Source organism: Sarcophilus harrisii, chromosome 5, assembly GCF_902635505.1.
Source record: "Sarcophilus harrisii chromosome 5, mSarHar1.11, whole genome shotgun sequence".
In the NCBI taxonomy this organism is placed as follows: Eukaryota; Metazoa; Chordata; class Mammalia; order Dasyuromorphia; family Dasyuridae; genus Sarcophilus; species Sarcophilus harrisii.
In genome coordinates this window covers 96,201,345-96,222,506 of record NC_045430.1, presented here as the reverse complement: position 1 = coordinate 96,222,506, position 21,162 = coordinate 96,201,345, and the positions used below count along the sequence as shown (strand labels likewise).

The 21,162-nt window shown below is 34.2% G+C and overlaps 1 protein-coding gene across 8 annotated transcripts in view; it reads right to left on the bottom strand.

Moving 5' to 3' along the window:
• Positions 1-21,162, bottom strand: part of PPFIBP1 (PPFIA binding protein 1) — a 187,793-nt gene that overhangs the window by 33,035 nt on the left and 133,596 nt on the right. For 2 of the 8 annotated variants that reach the window (XM_031938061.1, XM_031938063.1), the window contains exons 4-13: positions 19,092-19,178; positions 18,091-18,204; positions 17,184-17,315; positions 8,751-8,843; positions 8,356-8,448; positions 6,599-6,713; positions 5,305-5,337; positions 3,226-3,287; positions 2,472-2,556; positions 23-171 (exon numbers count right to left, since the gene is read on the bottom strand). In XM_031938061.1, coding sequence (XP_031793921.1) covers positions 23-171; positions 2,472-2,556; positions 3,226-3,287; positions 5,305-5,337; positions 6,599-6,713; positions 8,356-8,448; positions 8,751-8,843; positions 17,184-17,315; positions 18,091-18,204; positions 19,092-19,178 — 963 coding nt within the window. The remainder of the gene's footprint in view (positions 1-22; positions 172-2,471; positions 2,557-3,225; positions 3,288-5,304; positions 5,338-6,598; positions 6,714-8,355; positions 8,449-8,750; positions 8,844-17,183; positions 17,316-18,090; positions 18,205-19,091; positions 19,179-21,162) is intronic. The other 6 variants (XM_031938062.1, XM_031938067.1, XM_031938064.1 and 3 more) reach the window with 3 other exon arrangements.

Genomic DNA, 21,162 nt, shown 5'->3' with positions numbered 1-21,162 from the left:
TGTAAAGAAAGAAAAATAATACCTCTTCTGGAATACTTGTGTTCAATATATCAAGGCTGGGAGATCCTGTAACTGGAGTAGAAGGCAGACTTTTCTCCAGATCACTTATGCTCTGCATTTCCAACAAGGCTGAAATTGAGCTAGGTAATTCTTCATATTCACCTTCTTTACCTAAGTAAAAATGAAGCAAAATAAGTTCAGGTCAATTATTAATGATCTTTAATTCTTGGAAGAAGACATTAATAAAGATCAATATAATCACTGTAAATTCAAATGTTTTTCTCCCTCCAATATGATTTTAACAGTGCTGAGAATTCCCTGTGTGTAACATTCATTCAGAGATGAGAATAGGAACTCTTTAGTGACTTATGTCTTAGAAAACTCTCTGGGGTACTGAAAGTTACCTCAGAAAGAAGACATGAAGTCATGTCTTCCAAACTCCTCAGCAAGTCCTGAACTATGATATGCTGCTGGTCTTCAGTTCAGGAAGATGAAAACTGTACCCAAATTCCTAGAATCTAGGAGTCATGGCATTGAACTAAAACTTCATGATAAATGGAAACAAGTAGCAGCCTTTTTCTAAAGGCAAGGAACTGGAAACTGAGTGGAAGCCCATCAATTGGGGAATGGCTGAAAAAGTTATGTTATGGAATATTATTTAATATTATTATTGCTCCATAAGAAATGATCAGCACGATGATCGCCTGAGGCGACTTACGTGAACTGATTCTGAGTGGTGAGTAGAACCAAGAGAGAACATTGTACACAGCAACAACAAGATTATGCAATGATCAATTTTGATGGATGTGGCTCTTTTCAACAATGAAGTAATTCAGGTCAATTCCAATAGACTTGTGATAGATGAGAGAGCCATCTGCATCCAGAGAGAGGACTGTGGGAGCTGAGTGTGATCCACACTCAGTAAGGGTCCTTTAAATGGGTGGCCACAATGCAACAGCAGATTTGAGTGGCCCAGAAGTAATCTCTGTGGGTATAGGACTGCCCCTTGGGTGGGATCCTGTCCATATCGAGATAGCTTCTTAACAGGAGAAAGCTCTCTCTCTGATTGGCTGTGTGTGTGACCTCACAGACCCTCTATAAGCCCACTGCGGGCAGCAAGTCACTTTCTTTATCCTGGGGTAGCCAAGCCAAGTGGATAGATAGCCAAGAGAGGTAAGGAGGTTGACAGTGAACATATGGGTCTTTGGACCAGGTGTTCCCTAGGGAGTTAACAAGTCAGGGCATTATGTGAGTAAGTATAATAAAGGCTTTAAGTTTGCACATGGCTTGCTGTTCTTGAGCACTCGAATTCGCACTATTGGTTATTAAACTACAATTCAAAAAATCATGGCCAGAGGCCTCTGAAGGCCTCAGAGGAGGCGAGTTGGTAGAATTAGTTGACACTGCAAAGGTCAGTGGCCAGAGGTACTCTGAGGGCCTAGGAATCAGGAGAGACTGGTAAATAGTAACTGCTATGAGAGCATATTACAGATCACAACATAATATTTGCACCTTTTGGGTTGTTTTTTTTTTTTTCTCATTTTTTTTCTTTTTTTGATCTGATTTTTCTTGTGCAGAATAATAAACATGGAAATGTACAGAAGAATTGAACATGTTTACTATATATTATTGAAGTGCTTACTATTTAGGGGAGGTGGTGGAATGAAGAGAGAAAAGCTTGAAGCAGCTGAATGCTAAAAATTATTTTTTCATTTATTTTGAAAATAAAAAGCTATTATTAAAAAAAAATAAGTGGAACAAAGCAAAGTACTATGATCTCTGCTTAAAGTGGTACTTAACTCAAATTCTCCATGCTCCTATTCTGTTTTCAGTCATGTTCAATTCTGTAACCCTTTCTGGAATTTTCTTGGCAAAGATATGGAGTGGTTTGCCATTTTATTCTTCAGTTGATTTGACAGATAAGGAAACTGAGACAAATATAGTCAAGCGACTTGCCCAGGGTGACAGAGCTAGTTAACTGTCTGAGGCCAGAATTTAACTCAAGATGATGCACCTTTTTGATTCCAGACCTGGCATTTTATCTACGTATTTATAATCTTAATCACAACAAATCATTCTGCAAGTTATAGAATAAGAGGTTACAATCCATAAAGCCAAATAAACATCCAATATGAATAGGGACGTTCTTTAAGGCAGAGAAAGAACTCAGAAATTAAAGTTATAAAGTGTTGTCAAATGAATTTTTAAAAAAGCATTTCAATGTTCTTTCCCCAAATAACAAATAGAAATTATATGGAAACCTGTTTTGGACCAATTTGAAAATGAACTTTCTAAGTTGTCCAACTTAATGAGCTATCTTGATAGTCAGTGTTGCTCCCCATCACAAAAATGTATTCAATTAGGGACTAGATATATAGACAATCAAAAAAACTAAGGCAAAGTATATAGAAATGCACCTTTATTAAACTTGAATAAACATTTTCAAGTAAGCACATTAGAAAATATAATACCTTTTTTCCCTTGAGACAGCATCACCATATTCTGTACTTTCTTGTATCTGCTCAAACACTGTCTAAGATCTTCAATTTTTCGATCCTAAGAGAAAACAATATTCATACTTTTCAATAAAGGCTTATTAAATCTTCAAAAATGAAATATGTATGTATGTCTGTGTGTATATATCGAATTCAGTGAATGGGCAAAAAAAACTTAGGAGTTATTTTTTACTAACTTTTCTCCTTAAGAAAAGGAAAAAGAAAAAGGGACATCAAAAGAAAGAAAAAAAATAGCTCATTTTGTTTCACTGAATAAAAATTATGAATATAAAAAAGAAAAAGGAAAATGAAAGAATAGGCAAGAATCAGAAAACAGATTAGGAACAAATAAGATAAATATAGCAAGTCCTAAGACATGACCAACTTAATACTTATTATCAAATGCAACATTATATTTATTATGTTGTTTTACTATATTTTAAAATAATGTTTTTGATCAATCTCTCAGATAACAGGTTAGTGTATCAGATTGGAGATAGTCATGTTTGACGCATAAAAGTTAGTGTAGCTGGAACTTTCTTTTCTTGTTCTTCAGAGAAATTCAGCTGAAACTAAAAACTGATAGAGAGGGTAGAAATCTCAGTCACTAGTTCTGATTATACTTCAAGTATCTCTTGTCATTCACTTGCACAAGAGAATAAATATTGTGATTGAAAAGGGAGACATCTGAAATGGAATCAAACAAAAATTTAATTTTGTCCATAACTACCTTTTCCTCATTTGCTGCCATCAGGGACTCCATAGATTTTTTCATTTTCTGTACTTCAATATCTGAAAACAGACAATATCCCAAGAGTCAATCTAGATCTCCCTATTATAACATGGATGGACTATTGGTAAATAGGACACATACAATTTCTTCAGCTTTCTGATTAAAATGTTTTAATAAAAACCTATTAAATGATTCTTACTTACAAAAATTGAATTTAAAATATATATGCACATACTAGGTGAAACAAAATCTGAAAAGTCAAAAATAAATACATTCAACCTCAACTGCTGCCTCTCCCAAAACATGAGAGCTACAAATATTTACCCAGAAGAATTAAAACAAACTTCAAATATAATGAACTTGGTTTTTTATCCCCCCAGAAAGTAAAGTCATCTATTAAACAGGCAATGTTTAAAGGTGGTGAATTGTGTACAGAATGAAGAGCTATTGATGTTTAGTCATAACCATTACAAATATACAAATGACAACAGGTTGGTGCAGTGGTAGAGGTGAATACTGAAATAAACACACATGCTGAAGGATGACTTCTTGAAAAGATGAGCCAATATTAATGTTTCATAGAGATAATAAGTACTTTGCTTCATCTATAAACTTTCAGACTATTTAGTTATTAAAGAATAAGGATCAAAGTAAATGGGACAGATATTTATAGCACCCCATACCCAAGTTTATCATAATAATAATTCTCATATAGATAAATAGATAGCATTTTAAGGTTTACAAAATCCTTTCTTTCTGTAACAATCCAATGATGTAGATTGTAGGAGGGGTATCAGGGCATCTTAATCTTTGATTTCATTGGTACTAGCATGGAAAATCCCTCTACCAATACAAACTGGCAAGTGTATTGTAACTCATTTACCTGAGGCATTGAGAAGGTAAATGACTTGTCCATGATTACAAGTCTTCCTGACTCTATAATTATCTTTTTAACCTGGTACTTCTCATGAGATAAAAGAACAAGTTTTATTAGCTCCATTTTACAGGTGAGGAAACAATCTCAGAGTGACTTAGTTACACAATGTCAGAGCTGGGCTCTGAATCTTGTTTTTTTGATTCTCATGGTAGTACTTTTTCCAGTATATCATTCTGCCAGTGGGAATATGATGTAATGAATGGAGAGCTAACTGTGTAGTCAGGAGCACCTAGATCCAAGTCCTACCTGTGAATGGCTATGTGGCCTTGGGTAATTCATGTAACCTCTCAGTGCTCTGGACAGCCAAGACTGAGCATCAACCTAAATTAGTGGAAGCTTTTCATCTGAGAGTTCCTTACGCTAATGACATTTCAGGTTCAGTTTTCATTTAGTTCATAACCTTATACCTACTATTCCCCCTTCATTTTAAGCAGTCTTCCTTATACATAATACTATTTAAAGGAAGATATTCTTTTGGACTAATGATGGTCAAGATTAGTTAAAGAGATATGATATAAATGCTTACTTTCTTTTTCAGATATTAAGTTTTAAAGTCAAGTATAATTTGCTATCTAAAGAGGAGTTCCAGTACCAGAGTTCTGGATTTTAAGGTAGAATACTTGAAAACCAACAACCTCTCTGGACTTCAGTTTCTTCCTCTATAAAATAGGCCTAATAATGTATTATGTAAACCTTAAAGTGTTATATAAATGAATTATTATAAACTTTAGTAAAAAGATGGAACTCTTTACATCTCAATTCCACAAGAATTTAGTCCTCTCTCTTATACATGGCACTATGAATGGTATTCAGATCTCTGTAATATAATAAAACCCAAATGAAACATGCAAGTAGAAGAGTCTCCTAGAAGAAGTACCAATTGAGGATGTTTTTCTTCTTACACTACTATAGTGGTGGTGGCTCACTGTGAATTGTACACTCTTGGGGACAGAACAAGAAAGATGAGCTTGAATGTACGCAAAGATTCTCAATCCTCTGGTTTGTTTATGACACAGAAAGCTTATTGATGAAGCAATTTGACAAGTTTGGTAAAAGCAACATTTTAATACACATGCAAAGTTACATGGATTACACTTCTGAAATGGTAAATGTTGATATAAAGATTCCAAAAACCTTACTTTTTTCTTTGAGCTTCTTTTTACAGTTTTCATCTGTGCAGGAAAACCCAGTGGATTGGAAGTTAGCTTAAGTTAATAATAAGAAATTATATTTTTAGCCTTTTCTATTTTGTGATCATTACCAATTTCTGGGGAGTACCAAAAACATGACACCAAATTCAAACTAACTTCTTAATGATTCTAACTCACAGGTCTGTTCCACGTCAGCACTTTAATCCTGCTGCAGCCAAAATACCACTAGTAAAAAGATACGTTGGCCTTGGAATCAAGAGTTCTGGCTCTTCCAATAACTTGTTTCTCATCTATATGATGAAAAGATTCTTTGACAGAACACCTAAGGTTACAACATTCCATGATTTTGTAACTCTCAGAACTGGAATAAACACTGAATATAAATATGTGGGGGGGTGAGGGGGTGTATGTGTCTGTGTCTCTCCATCCCTTAGCTAACCTCAACTCCATAGAAGTCACAATACAAACTATAGTAAATTGTCATTTTACAAGCAAATTTGATTAACTCAATATTCCACTCGCTAATTCCCACTGAAAATATATGTGCATTAATAACTTTCAAAAAACAGGTTCCTGTGTTTAATTTGGAAAGTATCATTTTGTGCAAAGATCTCCTTTTTTGAGTCAGGCTGGTTCCACCATGCCAGTTATCCTCAATCAGGCAGAAGTACATCAGAGAGTTACCAAGAGTAAGGAAGAATATATTTTCCCTATTTCCAAAAGATAGAAAAGGATTCTGTATCCTTCCTCTAGTCTTATTCTGCATGAAGTGAACAACATTTTGCAATCTTAGGAACAATTATCACTATTTTGTATTATTTATGCACCAATAATAGGAATTTCCTAGTTCAATTATTCTAGGAATAAAATACACAATTTGCTGAAATAAAGTGAACTACTAAAGCAAGCAAATGACTCTATTTTACCTGAGAGCTTTATAGTTAGATAGGGGTACTCTGGAGTCAGCTCACACTATTTAATGAAAGTTAAATCTGCAGTGTTAGCATGTAAACCTCAGAAACTGGCAAATGATAAAAATTTATTGTTATATGTATATTTTGGCAATTTTCTAATATTAAAAATATTGATGGAAAAATTTTGATAATGCATATTAAACTTAAGTATGTTGTAGGTATTTTTTGCCCCCAAGAAGAGCCAGTTATTAGACATTTTCTGCTATATCACTGCCTATATATACCTTGGAGGATTTCACCCATAGGACAGAATTATATGAGCTCTGAAAGTCTCGTCTAGCCTCTATTTTGAAAGTTTTCATTCTTACCTCTATCAATCACTTCAATTCCTTCTCCTTTCATTTTGCAAACCAGTTTTTCTTGTAGTCTTTGTACTTCAGATTCTTTTTCTTCCAGCTGTTCTTTTAAAGATGTAAGTTCATCCTGAATAAAATACAGAATAACTTGGTTAAAAATACTTTTGTTCTACAGATCTTTAAACATAAATATCACAATCATTTTAACATTATGTTCAAATGAAAACTTTCCAAGAACTTAGAATCAATACTCAGAAATCAACCAAATATATGACAGACCAATTAAAGCACAACCAATTAATGATAATATGGCTATAATTCATTCTATTAAATGATGTCAAAGAATAGGCTATCAAATGGAAGAGAGAAAAAGTGAAAGTGATAGGTCAAGCCTCTTCAAAATTTGAATATTATACTGAATAATGGCTTGTTTATTTTTGGCTGAAAAAAATGATTTTTGGTAACAAAAGATAAGTGATTTGCATGTTTTAAGTAAAGAAAGCAAAATATAATAGACAGATGCTAATTACATGCCATTTCAATAAAACAAGAGAGCATCCATACTCATATGGAATTTGGAAATTCACTTATCGGGCCAGCTTCATCAGAATATGAGACTAGTTAACATTCATAACTAAAATGAAAGAATAAAAGCCAATGTAACAAAGGAGGAAAAAAATAGGTAATGGGGATAGAACAATGCATATGTCTTTAAACTTCTTTGATTTATCGATCAATTTTGCTGATTTCACCCCTTCTTTTTCTTTTTTTGTCTCTCTTAAAAAATATTCTTTGTTACATTGGAAGAAATTTAGGCTATATAAAAAACATGTATGTTTTTAAAAAGAAAAAGTGGTTAAAATAATAGCTGGCACTTAGCAAGTAGTCAGTTTTCAAGCTTAACATCAATTTCTTGATTTTTTCCCCCCCTTTGTTCAGCATTTTGGGGGGAAACTCTTAAACAGGACTCTATTAATTCTAAGATTTTTTAAATTCAAATTCAGAAAATGAAGTTTAAATTACACTAAGAAACATAAACCTTTGTTTCATCCATCATTTTTAAAAACTCCTCTTGATAGGATATTGCTTTTCTCAGCATTAATGTATACATGTAATGTGACATTTCCCAAATAATCAAGTTGAAGATATCTGGAATCCCTCCATTAAAAAAAAATTTTTTTTTTTTTTAATTTTTATTAAAGGGAATAGAAGGAGCAGAGAAAAAGAATATTTAAAATATAGTGGAAGGGAAAGTAATGCCATTCTCTCTGTGGTAAATAATAGTTATGCCAGACCAAAAATATCTAACTTTTCATCTCCCTCATAGAATTTCTACACTAATCTTAACAAGTTGCACAGATGGTGGAAACTAATACATTTACTGTGAAAATGAAATGAACTTCTTAAAAAAGTAAAATTGTGTGACAATTCTACTTTTTACTAACAAGTAGAAAATTAGGTCTATTCCAAGTTTAAGTTAGATTTAACTTGGAGATTTCCATTTTCCTCCTTCCATCCCTCTTCTCTCCCTCAACTTTCTTCACTTATGTGTTGTTACCTTAATTTTTATTCCAATAATTTTCTGAAAAAAGTAGGGATATGATCATGCTTCAGAATATTTTAAGAAATGGCTTATGACTTCAAAAATAGTCAGGTTATATGACACACGAAAAAAACAAAGCACATTAAGAGAGCATGCCAGTCACATGGGGACATTAACACAGTTTAACGAGAAACACAAAGGTTCAACCATCCATTATCTACTCCACCTTTAATGAGTGACATTTTTGTTCCAGCCGCTGCTTTTCATACTGCATCTGCCCAACCTTGATTTTCATGCTAGAAAGTTTGGCCATTAAAGACTGGTAACAGAGATAGAGCAGTGAAAGAAAACTAAAGATAGAAAAAAACAAAGCTGAATAGCTAAGAGAAGAGAATCAGTTTAAAAGGCAGTTAGATCATCAGAAAAATGACAAATTAAGATTTTTATGATAAATCAGATTCTGGTTTTCCTTCAGGGCCAAAGGGGGAACTTCAGGAGGTTCCCAACTGAGGGAACTTTTTTTTTCATATACATTATTCTTCATCACCCATATTTTTATATTCCTGAGAAAAGGTGATTAATACATTTTACAACTGTGTTCAATTAGGAAGAGTCACTTACTTTGGTGGATTTAAGCTTTTTTTCATATTGAAGTCTCTCACTGTCCATTTCACCAACTCTTAACCTCAAATCATTAATTTCCTGCAGTAGGCCCTGTCATCAAAAAAAAAAAAAAAAAAAAAAAGGGAAGGAGGCATGGGGGGGATAAAGGAAAAGTTATCAATAAAGGAAGGAAGGCCAAAAGTGGGAGAACTTTGAACAAGGTAGAAAGAGGACAAAGAACAAATGCTTTTCTTAATTCATTTTTGGATTTGCCTTGAAATGCTGACACTTATTATATATGCTTATTACCAGGCATAAATTTAGGAATATTAACTAGTCTAACCATTTAATCCCTTTATTTAATAAAAAAAGGAACTGAAATCCAGAGAAATTAAATAATTTGCCCAAGCTCACATCACTAATACTTGGCAGAATTGGGATTTGAACCTTGGTTCTCTGTATCCAAATTTAGAACTCTTTCCATAATACCATACTGTAAAAAAAAAAAAAATAGGCAGTTATTAAGTTTATAGTAAGAAGGATGGAAGGAAGAAAGGAAGGATGATGGGGGAGGGAAGGACAAGGGAAAGTCATTAATCTTGACATGTAGCTAGAAATTTAAGGGATGAAGTCCAGAAAAACAAAATAGAAACAAAAACAAGAATATAAAGTGCCTATAAATACTTCAGCTATATTAAAATTAAATTAATATATTATTTGTGAAGCTTACAGCTACTTTAATAGCTTCTTGATGTCACCCCTTTTCAGTTTACAGATGTGCTCCTTCTGGGAGAAACCTCAGAAAATTAGACCATGTTGTATCTACTGTTGTTGATCCCTAATAGTTACAGGTTTCTTAAATTTTATCAATTAGATAAAAAAATTAAGCAAAAACCAGCTTCTTGATCTTTTGAATAATACTTGATTTGTAAGGTTTTGAAGTAAGGTAGCATATGGTTCTAGGATACTAGTTGCTATTATAAGGCTAGATAATTTTCATTCACCTTTCTAAGTCACAAATTGTTCTATAGTACTGAGTTCATACTTATACCAGTCATGATAAGAAGGAAAACAGGCTAATTAAAAGATTTCCATCCATTAAAAAAAGTCTTATCAACCTTATCATAAATTAATAAAATATAAAAGATGATTGCAGAGTAATTATTGCTTCCTTTGTCAGGTACTTATAGATAACAAATGAATATATTCCCATCTAGTCTTTTACTATTAATAGCAAAAAGTAAGATCCAAGAAGTGTGCTGTCTTCTGTGGTAGACTAACTTGACAAGAGGAAATCTTCTCTAGGTGGTCAGTATGGATCTGGTAATTACCAGATTATTAAATTATTAATTATTAAAGATACAACTTTACTAAGAGGGAACATAGATAGTCCCTTTAACATTCCTGTTAGTAATGATCATTAGTAGACAAAGGAAAAGAATGTAGAGTCTTCAGGAATTATAACGTCGGGGTTGGGAGCAAGTACCCCAGATTTACTCTCTTATAGAGACCATAGGTGGAGGTGCCAATTTTCTCTGTGGAGGGTGTGAAGATCAGACATTTATAGATCTGCTGGATACAGTTAAGTCAGATATCATTCCTGTGGACTGTATTCAGTTTAGTCACAGAATTCTTAAAAAGGTAAGTGGTGGGGGCAGCTAGATGGCACAGTGGATAGAGCACTGGTCCTGAAGTGAGGAGGACTCGAGTTCAAATCTGGCCTCAGACACTTAATACTTCCTAGTTGTGTGTGAGCCTGGGAAGTTATTTAACCCTAATTGCCTCAGCAAAAAAAAAAAAAAAAAATAATAATAATAATAATAAAAGGTAAGTGGGTTTGGGAGGAATCACTCTTTGGGGTTAAATTAAAACAATTGCCCAGAAAAATGTGGAGAATAATCCATGCTCTCATTCCATACTATTTTAATAAAGCAGCAGTGCCATGTGAAATTACTACCCTCATGGCAGATATAAAAGACATTTCCTCTTCCTCCAATAATGCAATGTGGAATGAGAGTTGCTATGTAAGAAATTCAAGATGGTCACCTTTAATGCTTCCCTACTCCCTGATATAGTGATAGTGGTTAAGGATAACAGATATTCATCAGTTTACTGAGTCACTAACTTAGTGAATGACCAATTTTTTTCCATCCCAATATCCAGGGATATCAAGAACAATTCTTTTTAATATGGAAAAGCACTTAATGTACTTTTATTTGTTGTTCAGTTGTTTCAGTCATGTCCAACTCTTTGTGACTCCAATTGATGTTTTCTTGGCAAAAATATTAAAGTAGTCTACCATATTCTTTTCCAGCTCAGTTTATAGATGTATAACCATGGCAAATTGGGTTAAATGACTTGCCCTAGGTTTCACAGCTAGAAAGTGTCTGAAGTCATATTTGAATTCATGAAGATGCATCTTCCTGATTGTAAGCTCAGTACTCTGTCCACTGTGCCACCAAGCTACCTTCAATATGCTTTTATATAATGCTTCTGAATTCTCCTGCATATTGTTATAATGTTGTCTTTTGTGATTTGGAGAACTCATACTGTAGTTTTCATTCAATATTCTATTAATGATGAAATGATGATGATTTTCATTGTATTGGCTGGAAATTCTTCTGAGTCTACCTACTGCTATGTAGGCAGTTGTCTTCTATTTCCACTCTCGTGAATAGAAGAGTTATGCTCACTAGATAGAGGGGCCTTCAAGGTCAGAACTATTTGGGAGAATCTAATGACATGGGCATGCTCAGTCTGTGCCCAATATGATATATGATGTGGTTGGTAGGTGAATGCTTAGCTAGACTGCTGGGTTTGGAGGACCCACATTAGTTATCTAGCATCCTTTTTACCATGATTTACAAATACAAACATCAGGATCTGAACATTTCAGACAACCACCTGGCTCTGTCTATTATAACTCTACACTGATCTGATACCATGACAAATGAGTCTCTAAGGGATGAAGTACCTGAGCAGTCCACATAGTGGGATGAACTTTGGGCTGCTTAAATGGTCTGTGACACTGCCTTACACATGGGGAAAGAGCAAATCATCATTTACAGGGACTCTGAGGCCATTGCTATGGGCCTTGCTCAGTGGTAAAGATCTGAACCCTTCTTGAGGGCCTACAGGTCCAGGAGGAGAACTTCACCCATTTTAGTGGGCCATATTAGTGGTTCCCCAGTGCCCAGATTGTCCTGGCAAAATGAAATAATGCTGTGAACAAACTCGTCCACGCCATTTCTGTCTCTCATTGGGAGCATTTTCACTCTGGCCACGGAGACAGGGATGTCAAGCACCCCTAGACACAGGATCATGTTACCCCTTTTTCTCTAGTGAAGTGATAGCCAGTGTTTTTGATTGTTCACAGTTACTGTCACCATTACTGTCACATTCCCCACAGAATTCACATTGCTCAGAATAGTTACACTTTGCACTTTATCTTCTCTGACAAATATCAATGACATTTTTTCAGGGAATGATTGTGACTGCTTGGCCTGCCATGTCCAAGACTACTGCAGGTGCACAGATACCCCTCTCTTACTGTCACCTTACTTCTGTTTTTTCTGATCAAGGTATGGCTCCCATAATATCACTTTGCACTTATTTTCATTTGGCCTTCAGGCTACAAGTTCGACTGAGCACTGGAATGGATACTTATTTATTGGCTCTAACCTTTGTCAAATGGACTGACTGCTTTTTGAAGACTGTGTCTGCTCTTATTCACCATCAATCTACTAGGTGAACTGTCCTGCAGTTTTTTTATATAAATCATAAATCAGTATTTATTAAGCATCTACCCAATGTGCCAGGCACAATGCTAAGCAATGGGGCTGTAAAGAAAGGCAAAAACAGAACTTGCTGTCCAGGAGTCCATCTTCTAATGAAGGAAAAAAGTATTCAAACAACTATTATATATAAGGGGAAAATAGTTTGTAATCTCAGAGGAAGGGCATTAGGCTGTGAGGGCAATTGAAGAATGCTTGTAAATGTTGAGATTTTAGCTGAGACTTGAACAAAACTAAGAGTGAAAATGAGAAGGGAGAATATTCTAAGCATGGAGGACAAGCAAGGAGGTCAGTGATTCTGGCTTGTGTAACACATGAAAGAAGGTAAAGGGGAAGAAAATGAAAAGGTAAAGGCTTTAAAGGTAAAAGGCTTAGATGATGAGGTGGATTCCAAAGACAATTCTCCAACCAAGGCAGATGTGAATTTTGCTGACTTGTTTTCGTTGTTTATTCTCATTGGTTTGTTTTTTTAATCACTCTTTTTTAAAATATTTCTACTCTCTTTTTGGAAGCTGTCATGCAAAATTTCACTGTGTTTGTGATACTGCACTGCTCCATGCAACTTTTTGTGATGAAACAATTTTTTGAGTATCAAGTATATGCTGTTTGCACTGTTTTAATTTTTAATTTGACAAAATTAGAATTTCATGAAATAAAAAAATATACTGATATATTTAGCAGGATTTATTATTTAGCAGGATTAAACTGAAAAAGATCTACAGTGGGACATTATGGAAACATAGTATTTAGCTTTTTATTGGGGACTTTTTTGGTTTTTGGAGGTAATAGGGTGCCATTGAAATTTACTGAATAAGGGGAAATGTAACATGGTCAGACTAGAGCTTACAGGAGATTCCTTTGGCATCTAAGTGGAAGATAGAATAAAACAGAGAAAAATAAGGTAGGGAAACCAATCAGCTATGTACTACTAATCACTACAACCCCAGTATAGTTTTAGGAGTGAAAAATTTTGTCTCTATCTTGTATTTTCTTAGGAGTTGTAAAGCACCAAAAGCAGATACCTTACCTCTTAAAGAAATGGAAAACGTTTCCCCTAACATCATTTTTACCTTTCCCCTGTATGATTTGGGGAAATTGCTTTGCTGAAAACCTAAGAGGGCTTAGAAGTGAAGGGAGAGATTGGGGACTCTGATGACACAGAAGAAGTAAAAGTGAACAGCATACCTGCATAAAGGAGAAATAAATGATAAATGGAGGAAGATTTTGCTTAAGTGACCTTTCTACCAGTTCAGAGGTAAAAATTAAAAAGTGGGCAGTGGGACCTCCAGAGAAACTTGGAAATTACTAAAATACAGATCAGAAAATTTGGTTCCAAAGAGTACACATCCTTACAAAGGAGAGGTTACCACCAAGGAACAGAAAACTCAAAATATATAGCAGAAATGGGAAGGAAGATATTATCTCATATTAAAGCAAAAGTTACAAGTAAAAGCATTATAATCCCTTAGCTTCTATTTCCAAATATACATTTGCAGATGTTTTGGAAAGAAGGACTACCTTGTTTCCCACATTCCTCTTTGTGGTAACTGGTTGTCCATTCCTGGCTGCTTAATCTCCCAATTACTTCATAAAGGCTCTGACAAAATTACCAGAGGTCAAATAATTCAAGAAAGTTGATTTGTAATATATACTATATTCTTAAACAAGTAGTTAATTAATTATCAAGGCCAAGCTTCAATTACATCTGTAAATCTCTCTCTTTCTTTCTCTCTCTCTCTCTCATACACACACACACACACACACACACACAGATCTATTCTGAAAAGAGCACCTTCAAAAGCAAGTTGTTTCCAGGGAAACAGAATCCACTTTTCAAAGAATATCTGCTCTTTGAGGGTATAGGGCTTGTATGATTTCTTTATATCCCTACACCCCTAGCTCAGAGACTGACAGTGCTTAATAAATGCTTACTTCAGGACTGATTTCATAAAAACTCACCTACTGCCTCCCTAAAAAAAACAATAAATAAATAAATGTTAGTATGGCAATTCTACTCTTTAAGAACCTAAAAGGATCTAAATTTTTGATATTCATGTTATTGTCCAACAGATGGAGCTATTGACCAATGAAAAGAAACATCTATCAGCAAACCCTGGGGAAAAACATTGCTAAAAATGAAAGAATCTAAACTTTCAAAAGGCTTTTGAAATATTTAGGTTCCTATTTCTTCCTCATTCAGAAGCAAAAATTTCTGAGAAATTCACTGAGTAATAAAAACAAAAGAAATTCATAGATTATTATTATTGGATCATAAAAATCATGTATCTGCTATGATATACTCAAGTGCTTATGACTAATATGGCAGAAAACTAGAATTCAAACCCAGATTCTTGAACTTCAGAGCCAATGCCTTTTCTATTTCACCTCAGCCCAAGCTGTTAGTTACAAGGGACAACTTGTTCTGAGACTCATACAATTTCCAAGAACCAATTTACTTCTAATGTGAAGGAGACAAATAGGAAAAGAAGTAGTTTTATATTTGACTTTAAATTTGGAGATTTTAAAAAATATATTAAATGAGCTGATATATGAATAGACACATGATTTGGGAATCTTTAAGGCACTACAGAAATGTTATTTAAGTTACTAAGATATATGTTATATCCTCTATCATATTACATCATATTATAAGCTCCGTACTGTTAGGTATGAATATATTATAAATGTTTTAAAGTAAGAATTATACGGTGACTCCTCTTTGAGACATTTTAAAAGTAGGTTTATTTTAACTCTCATCAGAACTTCCCATATATGACTAGGGAAAAGTTGAGTCAGTGGAGAAGAGAATTATTAAGGCATTTCAACAAAAAGTACAAGCAAATAAGGAGTTGCAAAATGTTGTAGTTGAGTTTTATTGGACTCATGAAAGCATTTTCAATGGTTAGTTATTATTTGGCATCTCAAGAAATCTAATGGAAGTCATACATAGAGATTAAGTTTGGCCTAGCATGATGGTACATAATGCACAAGGTCACCTCTTGATCCCCATACTGTAACCTCTTTTCCTGGAAGGGAGCTTGTTTTACCTCCACTTTCTCCATCTGTTGGCTCAGTTCTGTTATTAAGTTTTGTAGGGATTATGGGATTGAAGGAAATGAAAGGAGGAAAAAAAAGGATATAGTTTTGAAAGATCAGGAGGATTAGAATAGAAGTTTAAAAATAAGACTGTGAAATAATGACATTAGAGGGAATTAGATTGAGGTAAACGATTATGGTAAAATCTCCAGGGAAAAGTTAAATGACATGGAATTACTTAACCTTGAATAGAGCTGGAGAATATTCATCTGATTAATGAAAGTGATTTTGCAGAGAGAACTCTGAGCAATTTCCATCTCCAAAAAGGATAGGACAATGGGGAAAGGTTAAGAAACTGAAGTGTAAGGGATTTAGTTTATATCAGAACTTTTAAAGGTAGAGGTGAGGAAGATAAAAGAAACAGAATTATTTTCCCATGCCTAGTTCCCTAATATGGTATAAACCAGTTCGTTTTTATTTCCTTCTTCCCTCAAGGTGCCATGTATACAAATAAGCCAAGGAGGGTAATTAGAAAAATGGAGAAAACAATCAAGGTGAGAGACAAGGAAATTGAACTACTCTCTTTAGTGGCAATCCTTCCAGAATGGTTTCACTTTGCTCATAAGATATAGATTGATAAAGAAATCTATCCAAAAAAAAAAAGACATGGAATAAAACTTCAATTAAATGAAAAGGAAAAATATCCTGGTGGTGACTATTATCTACTAAAAGAGACAAGGGAATCAATCCATTTGTATCACTTCAGGATAAATTCTTATCTGAAGGTGTTTAGGTGTAGTTCTATCCCAAAGCAAGAGGCCAAATTAAATACTGTTAAGTCTATGACTAAGCAACCAATAGAAGGCCTCTCTCTATATAAAAACTTCCATTAGAAGTTCTGAGAGTTGGGGCAGCTAGGTGGGGCAGTGAATAGACCACCTGAGTTCAAATTTGTTCTCAGACACTTAACGCTTCCTAGCTGTGTGATCCTGGGCAAGTCACTTAACCCCAATAGTCTCGGCAAAAAAGAAAAAAAAAGTTCTGAGAGCTTTTATTTGGCAGGAGGGAGAGGAGACAACAAATGCAAGAAGTTTGTGATTTATTTGATGTAGGGGAACTTAACCAACATAACTAATTAACCAATTAATTCCTCCCATTAATGCAAACAAAACAAAACAAATTTTTAAAGAATCTCAAAAATTTAACCTTCTATAATTAGATAATGACAGAACTGTCTGGGATACTGAGAGGTTGAGTTGCCCCATCACATAGTATGTACCAAAGACAAGATTTATTTGGTGGTCAGAGGACCAGAGGACCTGCTAATTCATTTTGTCTCTTATGTTAAAACTACTTACTATTAAAACAATAAATTCATACTTATTATCTAGAAAATAAGATAAACTAATTCACTGTTATTTGAGATTACCTAAAAATTCCATATTTGTCCTAAATTTTAAATGTGTTTAAAAATGACTGACTAAATAATTAATACCCTCAAGGAAACTGCCATGAAACACTAAAAATAAATGCTTTGTTTTTAAAAAGAGTTGAAAACCAAATAGATATTTTAAAATGAGTTGAAAAACTGACTTCTAATAAACTGCATAAGTATACTCACCTCTGTGTCTCTGAACCTATCTTCATAGTCTAATCTGTCCTTTTCTACAGAAGTCAATTTTAGCTTTAAATTAGATATTTCAGCCATGAGGTCCAATTTCTGAGTTTCTAGAGATGTTCTACTCAGAAGTTCCTGATAAAGAAACATATTAATACTTGAAACAATTACATTTAGTTCTATGCTGCATATACAAAAATATCTCACAAGAAAAAAAAATTTAATATATACTATAAAGCTGGGCACCTTTACAAAACATCTTGGGTAATGATCATATTTCTAAAGTCCTTTTCTTCTACAAGGGTTTATCTAACTTTAAAAAACACAGCTAGAAAGACCCCACCACTGAGGACTAAATAAATGGTATGGGCAACAAAAGATGGGAGAAAGCTAGCTTGGAGCTCTTTCTGAATGGTATTCTTCTCCTTGTTTGCTGCTAAAGACTGATCCAAATCTTTCTAGTAAAGTTTTGGTTTTTTTCCTTGAAGATGGGTAGCAATTGTTTAACCTCTGGCAAAACAGCAAAGATCTGTCACATGATAACAGACAGGATGATATCGACCCCTTTTTTTGCAAGAGAAAAATAAGAACTGATTCTTTTTTTTTTTTTTTATGTTTAATCCCCATATAGGTAAATAATCTTTAAATTTAGGAAACAAAGTATATGCACAAATTAAAATTTTCCAAACATGTAAATGGAATTCTCATATAAGATTTGATTTTTTTCATTTGCTCATGGATGCTAGCATAAACAGTCAACTCTCTAAAATTTTTTCCTAAAATATACCAGGCAAATTGAAGCACACCAAATAGAAATCTGTGCACCCAGAAACCCAACAATACAACATATTTATGCTCTCTTCACACTTATCAGAAAATCTTCTGCTAGTGCTTGCTTCCCTCTCCATACCTGTTGTAACATTTCTTCAGTAGCATTTAATTTCTCCCTGTGTTCTTCAAGACAAAATTCCAAATCACGAATCTTTTCTCCCTGAGCTTCCACCTGATCTGTTAATACACTCACCTGAAAAGTATAAAATATAGGCATAAAGGAAAGAGAACTGTACATTTCTGCCTATTTCTCAATTAAAACCACAACATATACATTTATTCCTTAATTTCTCTAAATTAAAAAAAAGTCATAAAATTTACTCAACATTATGATATCAACCACTGCACATCACCTACATTTACTCATTCCCTTACTTTTCCAAAGGTTTGCCGTTAAAATATAAAAGAAGGTATTACCAAACCACTTGCGTACAACAATTTCTAAATGAGGCTTGATAATTATTTTAGAGTATGTATATATACAGAGACAGAAAGAGAGAACAGAATGAAAAGTGGCTTTTGTTACTTAAATTAAAAGGGAAATGAAAAGTCAGATAAATTTCTGCCTTTCAGAAAGAATAAGAAAAATCTCATTTTTATAGAAAAATCTATAAAAAGATTTTGTAGAATTAAAGACCATAATTTTTTAGATCTATGTGTTTTAGAACATAATTTAACACCTTTAACATTCAATTTTTCATTCTAAAAGTTCAATGAAGGGAACTATGAATTTATTCTTAATATATCACATATTGGACAAATCCACTTGACTCACAATGGCAAGGCATTTATGTGTGTGAGTGTGTGTGTGTGTGTGTGTGTGTGTGTGTGTATGTAAAATATAAATATTCATTCCTTCATTCTGAAGATGTTCAAAGGATTGTCATTAAAATATGGAGGAACTTACTGAGAATGACTTATGTGCTAAATATGTATATTATATGCTATATACATGTATGTTATTTAAACACATATGTATACATGTATGCTAAATGTAAAGATTAGAAAGCTGCCTAGTCACTAAATTAAAATGAAATCTTTGTGAATATACTAAAAGAAAAGTTAAATATAAAATGCTACCTGGAGAACCAGAGATTCTTTATCATTTTCTAAACGTGCTAGTCTTTCTTGATAAACATCTCCATTTCCAGATATACGTCCATTAGTCTGAAAGAGAAAATGATTAGATGAGAAAAAGACCCTTTAAAACTGGCACAATTCCAGATCTCAAATCATATGCAACACACTTGCCACTGGCATTACCCAAAATATGTACTAACAAGAGTCTAAGTTGATTCATAACACCCTTTATTTCAAAATAGCTTCTGCTGGCATGAATAAACATGTCAAGGATTTAGCTTTTTTATTTCCCCCACTAGTCTAAACAGCTTCTTTGAAGCAGAAAAATTTGACAAGAACAAGTTTTTTTTGCTGTTGATCACTTCTGACAGATATTGCAGTTATTCTTCTAGATATATATGTAGACTTGTCCCCTTAATTAGTCAGTGAGCATTTACTAATACCTTTTTATGTGCCTGACAGTGCCAAGGGCTAGGGATTCAAAAAAGACCAAGACAGTTTCTGCCCTCAGGAAGTTTACAGTCTCAGAGATGTCATGTAAATAACTATTTTTTTGCCCTCTTTCCCCTTCCTTTCCTGCTCCTTCCCTCCCTCCCTCCCTCTCCCTATTTCTGTCTGTCTCTCAGCAAGAATGGATATGGAACAAGGAGTAGCAGATTATATTCTGCTAAATGTTGAGAGATTTCAAATATATACTCTTGGATCCATTGTGATGTTAAATTCTATTTGGTTGCTTCAATTGGGATGAGAAACCTTTATAAGGATAGATTTGCGGTGGATATGTGCCAACCCATGAACAATAGATAAATGGGTGGCAATCTCAAAGGGAAAGTACAGAGGGAAAGGTTGGAATGAGGATGGGGACAAGTGGGAAACATTTCATGCAAAAGATGAGATTTGGTGAGTCACCTCTAAAACACAAGTATATTTGTACTGCTGTCTACATCGTAGCCATGACATTTTCATTTTCATTTTCAATCCTAGAGAATTTTTCCTTAGAAAAAGGATGGGGACACCAATCTCTGAAAATTCAAATCTTATTCTTCCTCAAAAACAAAGTCTTCCAGTGAACATTTCCCTTAGTCTCAGCACTCTTCTTCCTCTGAATTCTGACAACAAATATTGCCAATAGATCATCATTGTCCTTGCCTAGCACACTTATGCTTGTCATTGTTTATATCTTGTTTTCAATGAAGTCTAAATCATGTCTAACACAGAATCACAAGAACTAAAGGTGCTCAGAAAATGTTAACAATTAGTGTTCAAAACCTACACTTCTGTGGAGGCAACCATAGTTTTGTTTTTCAACTATACATGACTTTGGAACTCATTAAAATGAATAGAAATCATTAACAAAAATTTTCTCAAATACATTTGGAGTGAGGAAGGGATAAACTACAATTCCCATTGTAGATATTGCCATATTAATATGAGACAGTGATTCCTCTGATACAGAACATGGGAAGAAGAGGTCCTTCTCAGCAAGGGACTTCCAGAGAGATTCGTCAATGCTTTCAATGTGGTAGGAGACCTAAAAACCGATATACAAAATGCAACAAGGGCTTCCATTGGGCCTCAAACAGTAGATTGACCCAGGGAAAGGAGAGGCAGGGCCCAGCTCCAAGACCTCAAACAAAACACAAGTAGGGCATGATGGCAGCTGGGGTTACACCCAGAGAGTCTTTAGAACTTCAGGACTCTGACATGATCAATCAGCAAAGAAGCAATCAGATAGCAGAAAGGGATTACAATTGGGGAGAATACAGGCTTTTTAACCCAACAGAAGGGCAGTGTCCAGTGCAAACAACTTCCATGTAATTATCAGATGATGAGGAGACACTTAGAAAATGATGAATGAAAGGGACTAGATAGGTTAACTGCTTGGGGGAAAGGGTTTGTTTGTATCTCTACAGATGGAGAAGGAATCAGATGGGTGCCAAGGAGCAGTATTCACCAGAGAGAGACAGAAAAAGAGAAAAACCTTGAAACAAAGGAGATTTAAGAAACATCTGACCCTGAAAGAGCATGGCTGATAATGAGATTATTACAGAACTTCACAACCAGCAGGAAT